The sequence below is a fragment of the Rissa tridactyla genome, chromosome 1 (genome assembly GCF_028500815.1).
Source record: "Rissa tridactyla isolate bRisTri1 chromosome 1, bRisTri1.patW.cur.20221130, whole genome shotgun sequence".
NCBI lineage: Eukaryota > Metazoa > Chordata > Aves > Charadriiformes > Laridae > Rissa > Rissa tridactyla.
In genome coordinates, this window is record NC_071466.1 from 164,227,669 (window position 1) to 164,245,638 (window position 17,970).

At 41.2% G+C, this 17,970-nt stretch overlaps 1 protein-coding gene across 3 annotated transcripts in view; it reads left to right on the forward strand.

Annotated features, from left to right (window-relative positions):
• Nucleotides 1-17,970, forward strand: part of EP300 (E1A binding protein p300) — a 64,921-nt gene that overhangs the window by 17,150 nt on the left and 29,801 nt on the right. For all 3 annotated transcript variants that reach the window (XM_054191374.1, XM_054191384.1, XM_054191364.1), the window contains 8 exons: nucleotides 8,841-9,017; nucleotides 10,501-10,762; nucleotides 11,507-11,620; nucleotides 12,483-12,719; nucleotides 15,366-15,459; nucleotides 15,792-15,926; nucleotides 16,298-16,415; nucleotides 16,920-17,094. In XM_054191374.1, the coding sequence (XP_054047349.1) occupies nucleotides 8,841-9,017; nucleotides 10,501-10,762; nucleotides 11,507-11,620; nucleotides 12,483-12,719; nucleotides 15,366-15,459; nucleotides 15,792-15,926; nucleotides 16,298-16,415; nucleotides 16,920-17,094 (1,312 nt within the window). The remainder of the gene's footprint in view (nucleotides 1-8,840; nucleotides 9,018-10,500; nucleotides 10,763-11,506; nucleotides 11,621-12,482; nucleotides 12,720-15,365; nucleotides 15,460-15,791; nucleotides 15,927-16,297; nucleotides 16,416-16,919; nucleotides 17,095-17,970) is intronic.

Genomic DNA, 17,970 nt, shown 5'->3' on the forward strand with positions numbered 1-17,970 from the left:
TTCTGCAGTATGGATTCTATAGAATAGGATTTTTTCTTTTAAGAGTCCTGGATTACGTGGTAAATAGTTTATATGCTGCTAAAGTGGAATCTGTGGCAGTCATGGGAGGCAAAAATTGAGTCTTGCACGACAAGCAAGACTATTGCTAGATTAAAAAGCCTATTTTAGAAGTCTTGTGACAGTATAGGTTATCAACAACACTGAAATTAACTTGTATTAACTTGGATTGTATTGTATTCTGTTCTATGCTTTGTCCGCAAGTGTATTTTTTCATGTAATGTGATGCTGATATTGTGAGTGTGATGGGAATCCATCAGGACCTTTTAGATGTTGTAGTGCTTTTTTTCTCTGTGGCACTTAGAGTATTTGTTGTCTGAGATCAGCTGAGTGTTGATGCAGTAGCAGATGCTGAGAGGCATATACAGGTTTGAATGGATTGATATGCTATATGTGCTGAGACGTACATTGGCCTTGTTAAGATTTTATACTGGAGAGGGAAATAGATGTGCTTTTGTAATTTAGTCACAATTTACTGAAAAGAGGAGGGAAGACCTAATGGTTTAAGTGACAAGGCGATGTCTAAATTTAATTTTGGTCATGCACAATTAGCGTTTTTGGAGCAGGGAGCCACTTGAGTATTTCTTCTCAAGTTTTTAGTGTTTTGATCAAAAGCCTAGACAATGCTTAAATGTTTCAGTTCACTTTAGGTGGGTATTTTGTGTTTCTTGGCTAATGAGGGGAAGGTTCTTCCAAGGTTCTTTGCAGTACCTGAATAGATCTATCTCGGAATGCCTGAAGTCAGTCTGCTTGGAGGGCTTGGAATGATAAGTAACATAGTCTATAAATGTATTTGGAACACAAATGAAAATTATGCTCTGTATTAATAGTTTTGCTATGCTTTAATATATTAAGTAAAATGATTTTAGTGTCTTATGAACGTTATTAATTATGAAGTTCTTTGATCTTAGCTGTTTGCTTAAACTCGGTGTGCTTCTAACAATGGTTCTGATATATGTATGTCTCTTAATGAGTTGATTTTTGTAGTCTGGTCATTTCAGATATTTTTGCCTGATAGGAAAGTTGTTGTAAAGCTTGATTGCTACAGTAGAAAATTTGTATGCAGTGGAAATATGTATTTACATATATATGTAAATATGTATTTACAGTGGAAAGAAATATGTAACTACTTAGACATATTTTGTATTGGAATTATATGTCTCATTCATAATTCCTTGGCTGTAAAAAAAAAAAAAAAAAAAAAAACAAAAAAAAAAAAAAAACAAAAAAACAACCCACCCTGATCTTCAGAAAGTAGTATTCAGAGGTCAAAAATTGACGTATTGGGTATATGGGTGAAATGCAACTTCTTAATCCTTACTTATCACAGATAAAGTAGGGTTATGCACTATAATAAACTTCTTTATCTAGGAAAAGTAAAGAAGGGACACAAAATCAAGCTTCTCATTGATGTCGTCCAAAATTAAGTTGTCTTCCTCACTTGCTTAAATTTTGAGATGTGCTGTACATCTAAAAGAACAACATTGTGTTCTTTGCGGAATATTCAGACCAAATACACGATAATTTCTGGCTTTTAGTTTGTAGTCCCAGACTGGTTAAAAATACTTAAGAGTTCTTTAATTGCTGATTAAAAAAAAAAAAAAACCAAACAAACAACCCAAAAAAAACCCACAACCCTGAGACTTGTAGTGTAAGTATGGTGGCTACAGCCCTCATAAAGGAGTTGAAACTGCCGGATGAGAAAGAACAGCCTGAAATGGAGGCTGAAATTCCAGAATGTCTTCAATTGGTTTGGTTGTTGGCAGGGAGCCTGTGTTTCACTTTGCGCAGTGGAGTTAGTCTGACCGTTTTATCTCTCCACCCATCTGCTTTTGTTTTTTCTCACCTACAAATCTTCAAAAAGTAGATGAAAACAGAGGAACCATAGCATTTATTTTTTTAAAGCCCTTTTTTTCTAATTGGTAGGTTTAGTACCGTGTTGCTGTTAATGTGGGAGTTTGTGTAATAACTTCTGTATGTTTCCTTCATTGCTGCAGAAAATGTGCATTATCCAGGAGCTGTCCTTCAGTAGGAGGGGAAAAAAATAGACCAGACAGTTGAGTTGTGTTCAACTTCATCATTCAGCTTGCCAAAATGAGCTGTTTTAGGTGATGGGAGGGTTGCCTCTGAGTTCTCTCTCAGTAGAACAGAGGTGTGTTGTCTGCAGTGGTTTGTACAGAGGAATAGCTTAGGTTTCCTGTGATGTTAACCAACTGGGAGGGAGAGTGTTATGCTCTTCTAACAGTAAAGATGAGCTCCAAATGGCTGGTCAATTTGGAAAGCAAAATTGGTTACGTTTCTGCTTTACTCTGTTGTCCTGCGGAGTTACTGAAGCGTTTTCTTCCTCTCCTTCCCAAACATTGGCTGGCGACAAAGTGAAACGCTTGCTTTACACATTAGCCATGTACTTCCCAACTTTTCTAGTTGTGCATGGTACTTTTTAGGGCTCAGTACCTCAGATGTCAATGTAAATGATTGATTTGGGGTCACCTGGCATACAAAAACTTGTACTGTCATAATCTGCCACTTACATCCTGTGGTCTAATGCTGACGTTTTATGTATGATGTAGGCAGTCACTGACATACAAAGGAGCAATTCTGCCTGCACGCCATCTCTGTGTTGGTTGCGTGACAGGCTGTGTTGAGGAACAAATTCAGGCTCGAAACTCACATGGTCATTAAAAAAAGGTTTTAATTTGAATTGTTTTTCTGGTCCAATTTATACTCATCAGTTGCAAAGCTAATGCTGATATTAGGGAGGGGACATATTAAAGGAGTTGATATTGCCAGTCAGAGGAGGGTGTGGACCCTGCTTTGGTGACAGTACCAGCTTAAAAATGTCTGTGAAAGTCTAGACTGAAAGGAACTGTTAGAAGTTTGGAGGGGAAAGGAATTGTAACAAGTTTTGCTTTCTTGAATAGCTTTTTGTTTTCTTTGTGCTTGGTTGTGTGCAAGTTAGGAAGACAACAGACGTGCCTATTACTCTTAAAATAGAGTTTTGGGAATTTCTTGTAATGCTTTGATTCTTTCAATGCTTAAGCATTTTTCGGGCTTTTTGTTTCACTAGATAGTTTTACAGCTTTGATTAATTAAAAATAGATAGCAAGTTCAAACTCTATAATAAGAACAAGTTCATGTTTCCTGTTTTGAACCATTCTTCATTTGGAATTATATCTAGTTAAAACCTTCAGTTTGTTGTTCCACTGGGTTCTGTTGAGAGTTCCCAGTTATGGTATTACCATCCAGCCTCTTACTAGGGGAGGAGGGTATTTTGTGTGTAAGTTGGTGGGTGTGTTTCTGTGATAGCAGTGCTCTATCACAAAGTGACTAAGTTCACCTGGCCTTCAGGTCATTTAGATTGCTTCTTCCACTGATTCAAGAAATGTTCTGTTACTCAAGTAATGAAGCGGACATGAAGGCCATTCAGATTAGTGAGGGCATTACTACTGCCTCTGCTATGTATTTCACTCACATGTGAAATTACTTGAAATGTTTAGAGTTCCATTAGTAATTTCAGTAACTGTCATTTGTCTTACTGTTTGAGTGTGTACAGGGGTCTCTCCTATTATAATGGGTACACTTGGTTTTATCAGTTTAACCTCTGTTAAGAAGAATTGATGGCAGTATTTTACAAAGACAAACGTAGTTCTTAAGAATCTCCATAACTTCCTTTAAGTAAAACAAGAAAAGTCAGAATAATAAAGGCCTTGTTCAAAGTTGCAGGGAGACTGAAGATGATGTCACCCTCAAATTGTAAAATTAGATAAAATAAAAGCACCTTATGTCCCTTAGTGTTAGCATGTTCAGTGTCACATTTTAGGTAGAATGTCAGTGTTCTTGATTGCCTTATTTTTGATAGCTGTTTGATTCAACAGGTAAATGTATCCATACGGTTTAGACTCCGGTACCAAGAGTACTGTATGATCCACTAAAGGTGTATTTGTGTGTTCTGGTCCTTTTCTTTCTCCTCTTTGCTGAACCAAAGTGAAAAAATAAATAATTTCTTACTTTATCCTAGTGTAAGGGAGGAATGTGTGTGTTTGAGGGAGAAATGGATTGGTAAAGATTTGTCTTGAGTCGAAGTTCCTGGGGTGGATAGGAGAGTGTCTTGCACAGATGGCAGTGAAATAATGGTAGTGTCTTGCAGTAGGTATCTTAAAACATAATGCAGTCAAGTGCACAGAATAATGACTGATAATAGTCCTTGGAAAGAATGCAGCAGACACCACTGGCAAAATTTTGTTGTTGAATTGGTTATGTCTGGGTCCAGTAATGTTCTATCAGTCAGTAGAATGGCACTTAAAAATGATGTGCAATTTATCAGGTATACATTCTTGTTTTTTAAAGAGCCAGCTGCAATTTAATGAAATGAACTTTCCAGTTTCAGGAAAGTTAATTAACTTCCACCTGTGGGCATCTGGATATGGATAGATACTCAAAACCATCAGTATGGTCTTAAACTAGTGCATGCTCTTCAGTTAGAGATACATACTGATAAAGATAAATAGTTGATACTGCAAATTTTGGATTATTTGGAAGAATGTTCTTAAAGCTTAATTCTATTTTTTTTTATTTCCCCATTATTACTTTTATCTTTGCAAATCTTAAAAATGGTCATTGTTCAATACTATTGCTGTTACCTAGTTGTCCTTCAAATATTAGACTGTCAGCTAAGTAGTTGTTTTTATAGAGATACACTAGGACATTGTCATGGCTATGTGCATAGCTGTAACGGGTATTCCCCATCAATTTGTGCTCTCTGGTATCAACAGTAAAACTAGAAACAGAGTTAGTTACTCGACCTTCTTCTGAACTGAAGATGCATGTGTTTCAAGACATTAGAATAAAATTTCATGGAATTTCCTCCACTATTGTAGTTCCTCTTCTCAGAAAGGAGGAACTTCTGAACAGCCCTATCTGATGCTGCTTGTGCTTGTGAACTGGGATGTTTCTTGAACTTGTGTCCTTCATGCTGTTTACATGGCGAGAGCTGTACATCTTCCAGCGTTCTGGCAATGAAAACCCCTGCTTCTGTCGGAGGCAGGAAAGTCAAGTTGTTTTCCACTGTGTATGTAGAAGGTATAACCATTTGAGATTACCTTTGCTGTCTATTAGCCATGCATCGTCATCTTTTGTGGTTTTCCTTGTTACCTCCTCCTCTTCTCCTTTACCAAGATGCGATTTCTGTCTGTTTCCTTCTGTGCAAGTCCTTGCATATGTGACGAAAGTTAAGTTGAGGCTGTGAGGTCAGGAGAGGAAGAAAAAATACAGATGGGATGGATAAGAAGACAAATGGGATGAGCGGTGGAAGGAGGTGGTGGCCAGGAAGGACTGTGTAGAGGTCAAATTCTCTGACTTGGCACTATGATCAGCCATGTATGTTTTTGCGTGGTATTGCAGATGAAGCCTTGTACTTGCCTCATGCAGTGGTACTAACACTACCTTTCTTTGGCTGGTTCTTCTGCACTCGATTGTTATGTATCCTTCGCTCCCAATACGTCATTAATATAATGGTGTGCTATATGTCAGTCTTTCTGGTTGTTTCCTACTGATAAAATTCTACAGGATTATCTTTATCTTCCTTCTGTAGTCATGAGGTCATCCATGTCTTCCTGTTTGATGTTTTCTTTTATTCATATTTCTCAACATGTCACAGCAAATGACATTAGCATGCTCCTGCTTCTTTTGCCAAGGTCACAAGGCCACCTTGTGCTGCGTGAAGAATCTCCCAAATGACCTTTCTCTTGACTCAGACTAGAGTTGCATGCAGGTTGTTGGTGTCAGGTCAGTAGGTCTGTGACTGCATTATCGGGGAGCGTTGCTGTGAGGTTCAGCCATGGATCTGGCAGGTGTTGGTCTCACCTGAACCAACTGATGGCTGCTGATTTGTTCCAGGAGACCTTGAGGCGTTTGGTTTTTAGCATCCTTAGGTGTTGCTTGAGTGTGTGGCTTTTGGAGTCAGGGCTTGCCAATGCTTGCCCTCCAACCTGACCTGTGTTTCTTTGGTCTTTGCCTCTCCTATGTGCTGAGACAGGGAACTGAGAATTACCCCGCTCAGGAGTAGCTGGGCTGAGCTGGGCATGTAGTCTTCTGCTGCCAGGTCCCTGGCTACAGCAGGGTGAAGGAAGCCCCCTTGGTGGGGTGGATGATGGTTCTCAGCCCTAGGGAGAGTGGAGCCCTGCACTTTTGTCATGGAGACAGCTTTGTTTGAGGGGGCTGGTTTTGCACTCCAAACAGTGCCAATGGTTCATGCTTGAGAAAACATGCGAGATCTTTTGTGCTGGGCCAACTTGATTAGTATATTGGAAAAAGCCAGATGCTTCACATAAAGTTTATGTCTCCAGGTGTATTGCAGATACAAAGGTTCACTGTCATCATCAAGCCTTGTCCCTCAGTTTCATCAGGAAGTTTACGTTTTGGGTGACACAGCAAAGGTACTTTTTTAAGTCTAGGTTTGGGTTTCTACCCTTGCAGTCAGGACAGAGCTGGCTCATCAGGCTGCAGAGGTTCTGAATACCTTGGTATCAGTGTGTGGAGTCCCCAGCTGCCTGAGTTGGGCATCTTGATTTCTCCCTGTGACACCACGGTGTGAGAATGTGCCTGCAGTCTTCACTTTTGAATGGGTTGGTTGGTTTTTTTGAGGCTGATAGCAGCATAATGTGCAGAAGTCATATGGGGGCAGCGTTAGTGATGGCAAATGTAGTCTATGCTTTGTTGTACTCATAGGTGTCAGCTAACTTTGGGAGCTATAATTGTTAATGAACTTGAAAACTTGGCTTAGACACTTCTGTTTTTGAGGATGTACCTGCTTTCAAAACCCTTTCTGGATCCAAAGGGAACAGGCCATCTTACAGGAAAACATACCTTGTTTTCTTAAAGAAGTAATTCCCACTGTCAGTCCTTCACTAAGTCTTGAACTTGTTCGCCAATTTGAGGCAGCAGTGCCAATTGGGAAGAGTCTGAAAGTGTGTTTGCTGACTCCTTATGTTTTTCTTCTCCCTTTCCCTTCTGCTTGACTTGCATGTAAGATCTTACTAGTCTTAGGGAGAGGCAGGAAGGGTTTCAGCCTTAACCTGTTCTGTTTCTGGCAGCAGCTGCCTCATTGGTCACCATGTGTGTATTCATCGCAGTCAAGACGCGGTGGGGTGGTGCCAAAGGAGACTGAGGAAATGAACCTTTTTTAGTTCTTCCTGATCATTGCGTAGTTTGTTTATCTGCCATGTGTAGAGATTCTTTTCATTGCTCTCTAATGAATTACTGCTGTGTGATTATGGTTATTGCTTGTGTGTGGAGGGGGGGGCTCAAAGGAAGTCACTTGTACATATCAGATGTCTGGAGTGGCAGATTCTTTAGTGAGTTTTGTGCTCCTTTTCCCATAGCTTGGGTTTGATCCTGTTTTATTTTGTCAATGCAAACTGAAGGCCATTATAATGGATTGGCAGGTGTTACAATCTGAAAAGCGAAAGTGTTTTACTAATTGTGGGTAATCTCTGGCCATGTAGGTTACTTCTCTGTGCAGGTTGGAGAAGCTTGGTAAGGAGCAGAAATGAGGCATGTCTACTAGGGGAGGATGCTTTGAGAATAAATGTGGGAGTGACTGGAAACAAACCTACCGTAAGAGGTTGTGTGCACTTTTTTGGATGCAAGAAAATGCCCAGACTTGAACCAAAAAGTATCAAGGAGGCTGAACATTGTCTGGTCAAATGCTAATGTGAATTGAAACAATACAGCTCTTCAAAGTATTTTCGTGCCTTTATTATTATGAGTTATGGCTCCTCTAGGATCCTGCCTGAGTAATGGTGAGAGCTTGGTAATCTTAACAAAGATCTTCAGTTTTCCTGGTCCTCTATGGCTAGTTGTTTTGGTCTTAGAATGCCAAATTTCCCATGAAAAAATAGATTGGAATGCAAGGAATGGAATAAAAAGTGTCAGAGGACAAACAATTTTATTAGCAAGATTGATCCTTACTGTTCTTTAGATTCTGGGGCATTCTAAGGCAACAAATGGTATGTTTTGATATGCTAAAACTCTTGAATATGCAAATAGGCGATTCATATTGCAGAAAAGAGCGTATAGCTTGTGTGAAATACAAATCCACTTCCCCTGTGGATGAATGGTTCACCAGCTTTGTTTTGTTTGCAGAGTTCCTTCCTACCATCTCCTTTGACCTCTAGTACTGCTCACTGCAGACCAGTTACTGTGCCTGTGATTGTGTGTGGCGTTACCTATGCCTATGGTGTGTTCTTAAACTGAAAACGGTTGTGTACTGAAAATGCAGACATGCATTGTTACGGCTCTCTGGAGAGGAGCTGTGGGAGTGCTGACAGTTAGGTGGGAGGTTTTGGGGATAAACCCTGCTGATATGAATGAAGGTGGTATTTGTCTCCATTTGCAGTCTCCACAGACGCAGGGAGCAAAAAAACTCTTCCAGACTTGTGAGTTATATGGTCTGTAGTACAAATTTGTGACTGGGAAAGCTGAGATTAGAAGTCTGTTGAACAGAATCTTTTATAAAGAACCAATCAGGCCAATTCTGACCATACTGACCTCAAAGGTTCATAAGTTGGCCTCACTCTGTTTATAGGAACTGTCTGGTTGAGGATTTAATGTTGTGTGACGGGTAAATATGTGCACATAAAGGAGGAGGGGAAGCATGTGGATCAGTATTGCATTGCAGCTGGTTCATGGCTGTGATCACTCATGCTTCTCGGAAGTATTTGTTTGCCTTTTACACTGTGAACTTAAGCTGTCTTACTTGAACATCTTACCATTTTAATTCCTAGATGGGAATGATGAGCAATCCCAGCCCTTACGGCCAGCCATATAGTCAGAATACCGGGCAGCAGATTGGAGCCAGTGGACTTGGTCCTCAGATGCAAAATAAAGCTGGACTGCAGAATAGCTTACCACAGTTTCCAATGGACAAGAAGCCAGTTCCTGGGGCAGGAATGCCTAACATGGTAAGTGGAATGAAAGGTGTCTCCAGCAAATGTTGTATTTCTCCGTCCCTTGTCTGCCCCCCCCCCCCCCCCCCCCCCCATTTTTTTTAATTTGAGAAACAGATTCACACTTCCGAATATAGCTTGTAGTTTTCCCTGCTTCAATTTTTTTTCTTTCCCCCTCCATCTCCTTGGAGGGGGTCAGTCTCTTGATCTTAGTAACTTTTGCTGAAAAAACTTTTCCAGGTAACTTTTGTGCCTTTGAATTAAAAAGAGCTTGATCCTGTGAGTTTTATTTAATGTTTAAGTTGAGCGTGAAACACTGGAAGTCTAGCACAACCAGCTGGTTGTATGAACTAATAAAGAAGCAGCCAGAACTTGCTGTTCAGAACCCCAGCTGTCAAGCCTGTGTACAGCGCAGAGTATATAACTCTTTTGAATTGCTACCCAGCTGAACCTAGGAGTGAAAAGTTGCTGTCATCTCAGTTGTTGTTTAGAATGACAGGGTGCAAACAAGGCAGTTATGGTCAGATTGCGGCATATACATACCCCGAGTAACCGGTGAAGTCTCCTTGTAAAATGGAAGGTTAGTTACTAGTATTGAAGAGCTACAGGAGAGCTGGGGTTTAGGAATGCAGGTAGCTGAGCTCTAAAAATCTGAAGATCTCCAGAACATCCTCTAAAATCCGCTGTGAAGAGGTTGTTAGATACTGAAGGCTGTTGAACTGAAGTGATACAAGGAACGTAGAGTTCCTGTGCCTCTCTTCTTTGCTGAGTACTCCTCAGATGTCACCTGGAAGAAATACAAAGAAGTGTGAAGAAATAAACAAGTACAGAGAAGTACTAGATGTTGCCATAATTGACATTAGTTCTGTAGCATGTATTATCCTGAAGTCGTGCTTCATCTCTGGCAGAGACTAGGAGATGCTTTTTTGGAACGCCTGTGTGCAAGTTTGCTGATGGAAAAAGGTTTCCGTAACTTCCCCTTCATTCTCCTTTTCTAGGAACAGTCATATTGAGGTACCTTATACTGAAATAGAGGGAGAACTCTATTCACTCTAAAAGGTGCTTTCTTCCATTAATGCAAGAATTGTGGATGCAACTTTTTAGCCTCCAGAATGAGGAGGAGATCTGAGGTCTAAGTGCCTAAGACCCTAAGTTCTATGTCTATATTTTCTGGATGGTCTAGCACCATAAATTAACCTGTGAGCATGTGCAAAGTTAAGTTCTGCTGGCCTTTGATAAGGCAAGAGCTAGGAATAGGAGAGTGATATGGGGAAGAAATTGTGCTTGGCAAGAGAATTATTGCCAGCACTGTTTCTAAGGGGTATATTTAATATGGGTCATCCAGAACTACAGATAGGTGGGATGTTCCCTTAATCACAGAATGTAGTAGTTGTTTCTCTTCTTTGATTTCTTTTTTTTGTTGTTGCTGTTTACTTGCTAAATGGATTATTCTCCGGAATAAATCTATTTCTGTGAATTTCCTTTGTACCTTCTCTAGGGCCAACAGCAGGCTCCCCAGGTTCAACAAGCTGGGATGGGGCCAGCAGCTTCTCAAGGAATGGGGTCTGGAGCACCGACAGCAGATCCAGAAAAACGCAAACTCATTCAGCAGCAACTAGTTCTCCTCTTACACGCTCACAAGTGTCAGCGGCGAGAACAAGCCAACGGGGAAGTGCGACAGTGCAACCTCCCTCACTGCCGAACCATGAAGAATGTCCTGAACCACATGACACACTGTCAAGCTGGCAAATCTTGCCAGGGTAAGTGGAGGTGTGGTTATATAGATGCAGTCAGCATTTGCAGGACGAGAGGGCCTCCTAGAAGGAGATGGAGAACTAGTGCATGGTTTGGAAAGTAGAATGTTTTTTAACTTGGCTGTCCCCTTAAGAATGGAGAACATAAACCTCTTCTGAGCCCTTAAAGTTCAGGCAAGTTTGAGGGGGCAAGATAGTGCAAAGAGATAAGTGAAGATCTTTTGCTTAACTTGAATTCACTGTAAGGTCTCTTGGGTGCTGCATTCTGGTAAGGGTAGACATAAAGTAAGAATCTGCAAGTAGGAGTCTGTCTCCCTTAAACGGAAGAGACGAAGCTCAGGTAATAGCTAGGCTAGCAATTAAGCTGCTACTGGCACTGGTACACACTTAGTCTATCCTAGTAGCCAAGGAAAACATGTGCTGCCTTTTTGGTAGCCTAAGCTTGTCTGGGTCTTGCCAGTTGCTGGCATCTCAATTGCTTGGTACAGTCTGCCTGCTGATGTGTATGGTGTTATCTTTTGAGCCAGGGAGACATAGGCTTGAGCTTTAGTTGAGCCAACAGTACTTGAAGATCTCTAGCTATGTTTTCAGGGCTAGTTAGTGCTGAACTATTTCAAGTAATGCTTTACTGACCTGTGTTGATATAGATGTGTTCCCTGAGAAATAGTTGCTCCCTACTCAGTTTGTGTTGACCATGTGGAGATACCGGCAGTAGGTTGTAAAAGTTTTTCATTCCCCTCCCTTTCTCAGTGGCACATTGCGCGTCTTCCCGACAAATCATCTCTCACTGGAAGAATTGTACAAGACATGACTGTCCTGTATGTTTGCCTCTCAAAAATGCTGGGGACAAAAGAAATCAACAATGTAAGTCTTCCGGGGAGTTCTGTGTACTGGATAAACCATAAAATGCATGTCGGGAATTAAACTTTCCTGCACCCATGTTGTAGTGATGATACTCTTGAACCTGGGAACACGTCATAGGATTTTCCTCTTACTTTGGGGTTGCAGAGTATTCTTGTCTCTGGTAGCCAGTGTTTGTGGAAGCTTTCTAACTTTATTGGATTTTCCTAGCAGGAGAGTGGTAAGGGTGAACAAGTCATCTGTCAACCAGATGATTTGGTTTTCACTACCACCTCTTCCAGGTTCTGGTGACAGATGCGCACACACACAGAGGGTTGTATCATTTCAGCTGTGATAATATTTGGTTCTGTCTTCATCCTTTCTTTGCATCAGATGTCCCTTTCCCCTTCTCTTTGTGTCCCGTTGGTCTTCCTGCCAAAATCTTCAGCAAGACTTTTTTTGTGTGTGTTTTTTCTCCTTTCTTAATGTTACCTTGGGCTTTTCTCATGACTGATGTGAGCTACATCTTGTTTTAAGAAAACTTAAAAAAAAAAAAAAGAAAGATGTACTCTTCTGCCTTTAGCCTCTGTGATGTGCCTCTGTTTTCAGTTTGAAGCAAACAGATGTGTCCTAAATACTTAGATTGGGATTTCCTCTCAGCAGCTCAAAGGGAAAACAGCATGTTGTTGGAATGGCTGGTTGGGTCAAAACTTTTGTCTCCCTGTTTCATGACAGGTTTTCCAGCTGTGTCCTCTTCTCTGCGTGCTCCTAGAAGGAGATGCTTTAGTTATGAAAAGCCAGTGAACTCTTTATATTCTTTCCCTGGTTTTGTGGACCTCTTTGGCTATCTCCTGCTGTCCCTAATACCTTGGTATGTCTCTTCCAGCGCTGCTGGGCGGAGCTGCAGTAGGACTTGCAAATACTGGCTCCGTGGGTGTGGGGCAGCAGACAACACCCAGCATAAACACTACCAGCCAGATAGACCCCAGCTCCATCGAGAGAGCCTACGCGGCCCTTGGACTGACCTATCAAGGGAACCAGATGCAAACACAGCCCCAGGCTCAAGTGAAGAATCAGCCACAAGGACAGTCACCCCAGGGTCTGCGTCCTATGAATCCTATGAGTAAGTTTATCCGTTAGTGTTAAAATACAAACTACAGCCAACTTTACCGTGCTATATCTAATGCAGATTTTCTTAACCTACTAGCTTACAAGTTAATTTGTAAAAGGTATTTTTGCAGTATTTTAAACTTGAGATAGCAAGCTACCCAGTGGAACGGGAACATTAGAGGGTCCAGATGCCTTCCCTTGGAAAACAAGTTATCTGGGAAAAGTATTTCTTTGGAAAAATGATTTTTTTTTTGAGAACCAGTTTTCCAAAGCATTTTATTTAATGTTGGTTTGTAGCTTTATAATTGTATTGTAATGCAAGTTTTGGACTTTTTACAAGTGTTTAATTGGAAATGCATGCATTGGAATGCCTGGATTCAAGTGTAGTTCCTTGACACTCACACCACAGCATTTTACAGTTGTATCTCACATATGTAATGTTTGTTTTAAAAATGAAAAGGAGTAAATAAGACTTTCTCTCTGAATCCTGTCATGTGGACTCATATAACCGTAAATTGTCTGAGTGGCTTATTGCAAAATCACAAAAGACTGTATAAGAATTTTAATTTGAAGTGCAATTAATTCTAACCTGGCTATCACTGGTGTCAAATGAAGTAACCTTTAACCATCAAATCTAATTTTGGTAGTTTAAGATTACATCACAGGAATTTTTCTCACCCCCAGCTCTTCGCTTGAGTAGCTTAAGTAGAGGTGTTTTTTTGTTTTTGTTTTTTTGTTTGATTTGTTTTGATTGGGTTTTTTTGTTTTTAATGGAAAATAGGAAAGTTAAACTGTTAGAGATCTATTACAAGCTTGTATGGGATCGTAGTGATCCTGGCTATATGCCCCATGACAAGCTCATGTACGCAATGAGTGCTGTGTATGCACAGAAATTCCATGGGGAAGGACCTGAGAGATTGCAGAGGGAAGTAGCATTTGGTTGTAGGCTGCAGTTTGTGCTGTTTCTGCACCAAAGCACATAGTACTCCTGAGTTATTCAGTAAAAGACTGTTGGGTAGAGTAGACTTGTTAATGGGGTGGCTGGTGTTCATAGATTGCACATGACTTGTGTACTGCTAAAACTTTGCCTTCCAGTGTGTAACGCATTTTTAAAAAAAAAGGGGGGGAGGGTTTAAGGTCCTGAGAGCTTACAAAATAATATGTTTTCTACTGTGCACTCAAGTGTTTTACAAATAGGTTAATTTCTAGAAGCTCCAAAATGTTACAGTGAGGGCCTTAAAAGGTTGAAAGGAATGTCTCATCCATTTTTCTGAAGCAAAATGGTTCTCTGTTGGTTTTTTTAAAATTTATAAACACAAAGTTTGGCCTCTGCATTCTTACTGGGCACTCATTGTAGCACTGTTAAGAAAATCCAGTGCGATGGAGTTGAAAAGCTCTTGGAGAGTAAAGAACTGAAGCTTAAGATAGAAAGGACAAGCATGGAGAGTGTACACTTTCAAGTGTTGTCTCGTTATTAGGAGTGGGTGTCTAAGGAGGGAATTACAAGTGAGATAGGCCACGACCTGATGATTCCTATGTGACAACAGGGCTAGTTTAGGAGAAACAGCAGGATTTGGCAAGGACTGTGATGTGAAGAGATGCAGTCCTAACTAAGAAGATCAAACCAATGGTCGGTTTTGGTGGTTGAAAAGAGGCAAAAAATTGACAGTTGTTTTCTACATCAGCTTGCTCTCAGATGGCAAGGTGAATTTGGGAAGGAGAAAAAAGTGATTAAGGGAAGGGAGGCTGGAGACAGCGTTATGAAAAGACTGTTAAACGCTTGGTTGATATTAGACGTATGTATTAAGCTCTATATATTAATTTCAGTGGATTTCTCTTGTATGCCGTGCCTAATTTTGCCTGAAATACAGATTCTGTAGATTCAGATGTCCTCCTAAATGCACATGAAGCTTGGTAACGGCATTCATGCTACTGTCAGCTTCACAAAGTGATCTATTCAGAGGCTCCAGACAAATATGCTGTGTTTTTCTTCACTATTTGACTCTTAACTGTAGTGTGTGAAGAAAATAAGCAAATTTTTATGGTGATTGAGATCTGCTGTGATTCAGAAAAGCAAATTCTGTAACGTAACAAATTACTAGAGGTTTTCCTGCAAAGGATTGTCAGATCTTCCTTCTTAGTACAAACATTGGAATTAGTTGTAGGATTCTTAAATATGGAGTGGGTGAGAGGGGACCTTATCAGATGTAGGTGGTAGCTGATGTTTTAAGTTTTTGAAGCCTTTGTGAATATATATTGTAAGCCCCTGTATGACAAAAACCTCAATTGCTTCTAAATAAAAAGAAGAAAACAAAACCCAGAAGTGGCTGGTAACGCTGAATCTTTAGGGAGTCACAGAAAAGGGCTCCGGTGCATAATGTTTGCGGCAAGTTGAAATTGCTTGTTTGTTGCGAAGTTCAGGAAGACATGCAGAGGAGTACTGTGGTGTGATGCTTCACTTGGAGGTCACCAGTGTTGTACCGCAGACTTTTTCTGAGTTTGTAAAAGGAAGAGAGTAAAGAGAGCAATGGGTAATTAAACTCCCTTCACAAAAATCAAAGTACCTGAAAGTCTAGACCTTTGTTATTGCTGAGCAATTACTGATCTTGCACAGTAAATGGGCTGTTCATTGAAGAATACTTATTCTTCTGTTTTCTAGGTGCAAATCCAATGGGAGTGAATGGAGGAGTTGGGGTTCAAACCTCTAATCTGCTGCCTGACTCAATGTTGCATTCAACCATGAATTCTCAAAAGTAAGTTGAATTATTCTTTGCACCCCAGTGATTTTGTTTTGATCTCATGGCACTTCCTGCATAAACAGTGGGGTAAATGCCCTTGATGGCTATCTCTCCCTTTGGATTTTGTGGCTTTTGTTGCAGTTTTCCAAATCCTTGGGTAGGACAGCATGTACTCTTTCACGGCGTTGTTTTGGTGTCTGTGCAGATATTTCTGCAGAGTTTGTCCATTGATTAGGGAATGGCTGAACTAGCACTTTGTCCTAACATTATTCTAAAAGAGGCTATGACTGTAAGATGACTAAGCTTGGGCTAGACTTTTGCCCTCAATTCTTGCTCTGTTTTTGAAGCCCCATGATGAGTGAAAGCGCCAACGTTGCCAGTTTGGGAGCCATGCCAACAGCTCAACCATCCAATACTGGAATTCGAAAGCAGTGGCATGAAGACATTACTCAGGATCTCCGAAACCACCTTGTTCATAAATTGTGAGTAGCTAATACCAAAACAATCTCTTGATAGGTGAGTCGCTGCCTCTGAGATGTACGTGTGGGGCAGGAGGAAGCCTGGCTTCCAAAACCAGGGGGCCAGGGAATGAGTTTTGTCAGGGCCTATGAGAAGGGAAGCCAGAAGCCTGAAAGATGGAGCTGCATCAGTTGGTTTGGGGATGGTGGATTGGAAGTGTCCCAGCCTGTTCTCAAACCATCTGTGTAGGGGCAATGTCCCGTGATAGCGGTAGCAGTGCTGCAGTCTGGCAGAAGATTTGCCTGCTGCTTTGTGTTCAGATCACTGGGGTTAGTGCTGATGTCCCTGTACGGGGATATTCTAATCACTTGTGTGCTTCTCCCCCCCTCCTCAGAGTCCAAGCCATATTTCCTACTCCTGACCCTGCAGCACTGAAGGATCGTCGTATGGAGAATCTGGTGGCATATGCTCGGAAGGTGGAAGGGGATATGTATGAATCGGCAAACAGCAGGGTGAGATGCCATCCTCTGTTGTCCAGTCATGTGTCTCTGCCTTGATCCCATAGTGAGTGGGGAGGAAGAGGAGTGAAAGCACAGATGAGACTCCCAGGCTGAGGAAACACGTGTTTGAGGGCTGCTGGATGGGGTGTAGGGACCAGCCAGCTGCAGGCTTCTGCCTGGGTGTGCTGGGAGTTGGGGTGGTGCCTGTTGGGGTGTGTTGTGCCTGACTCTTCTCAGGGTACCCTGAAAGCAACATGAAGTGCTTTACTCTGATTCTCCCAAAGAAGTGGTTGTATACAAGAAGAGAAACGTCCAGTGTTGGCCTAACGGTTGCCAGCAGTGCCCCTTTTTGCCCTCCTATCTGCCCAGCGGCTCCTGCAAAGGGAGAGCCACCCCCACCCAAGCGGAAATGTGTGTGTGTGTAAGGCTGTTTTCCAAGCTTGGATCACTGTGACCAGTTGCCTTTACTTAAAGTGTGTGTCGTCTCCTTCCCTGACTTGTATTCCTCGCCAACAGGCAGAGTACTATCACTTGCTAGCGGAGAAGATCTATAAGATTCAGAAGGAGTTGGAGGAGAAACGAAGAACTAGGCTGCAGAAGCAAAACATGATCCCAAGTGCTCCAGGCATGCCACAGGCTCCCATGAATCAAGGGCCCAACATGGGACAGCCCCAGCCAGGGATGTCTGCAAGTAAGATCAGTTGGGTTACTGACTACCTGGTGCAGGGGAATCCTGTACTGTCATTTTGTTAGGCCGGTGACCATTTTGCCCTTCTTGTTTCACAGCTACCTGGCTTGCGCAAAGTTAAACAGAACTTTCTTCTCTTTGTTCAGAAGTACTAGCAAAATCTTTCCTTTGCTTATGTGTTAATGACCATAGATATCTAAAAGCATTTAGTCTTCTGAACAAATTGAAATATTGTAAACCTTTACACTTAATTTGTGGGTCCAGGGAATGGAGATTAAGTTGCATCCTTAACGTTGTAAAACTTCAGTCTCGTTAGATTCACCTCTGGAATCAACTGATTTAAAGATAACTTCAGTTACTATAAGAGATATATATTTTCATATTAGTTAGTTGTGTGGTGTTTAAAATGATCATCACTATTGCTATTGTCGCTAAGCAGATAGTATGATGATTGGAATGCTTAGGTATTTATACCTTTGGAAGTTTAGGTAGTGCTTGTTCTGTGCCATGATTATTTTTTTTTTCGGACAAGTGGTCTTTCCAGCATGCAGTGAAAACCAGACCAAGATTCAGTAGTGCCAGGCACATGCTGCAAGAATGTTCATCTGAGTTCCTTCTGTCTTGCTTAAATTTGAATGTATCTTGGTAAATCCAGTTCTGGGTTTTTTTTATATTTGAAGTGAGAACAGGATTTAGAGAGATGCATTACCAAGATACAAGAAAGATTCTTAAAGATTGAATGTTGTGACTTTATTGTAACTTCTGTAGAAAGTTCTTCAGCAGTAGATGTGACAGTTTCGGTTATTTATCATGTACTCCAGTAGTTCTCAGACTTCAGAGCTTTGATATATACTCTGTTGAACCATGTAGTTTTCATAG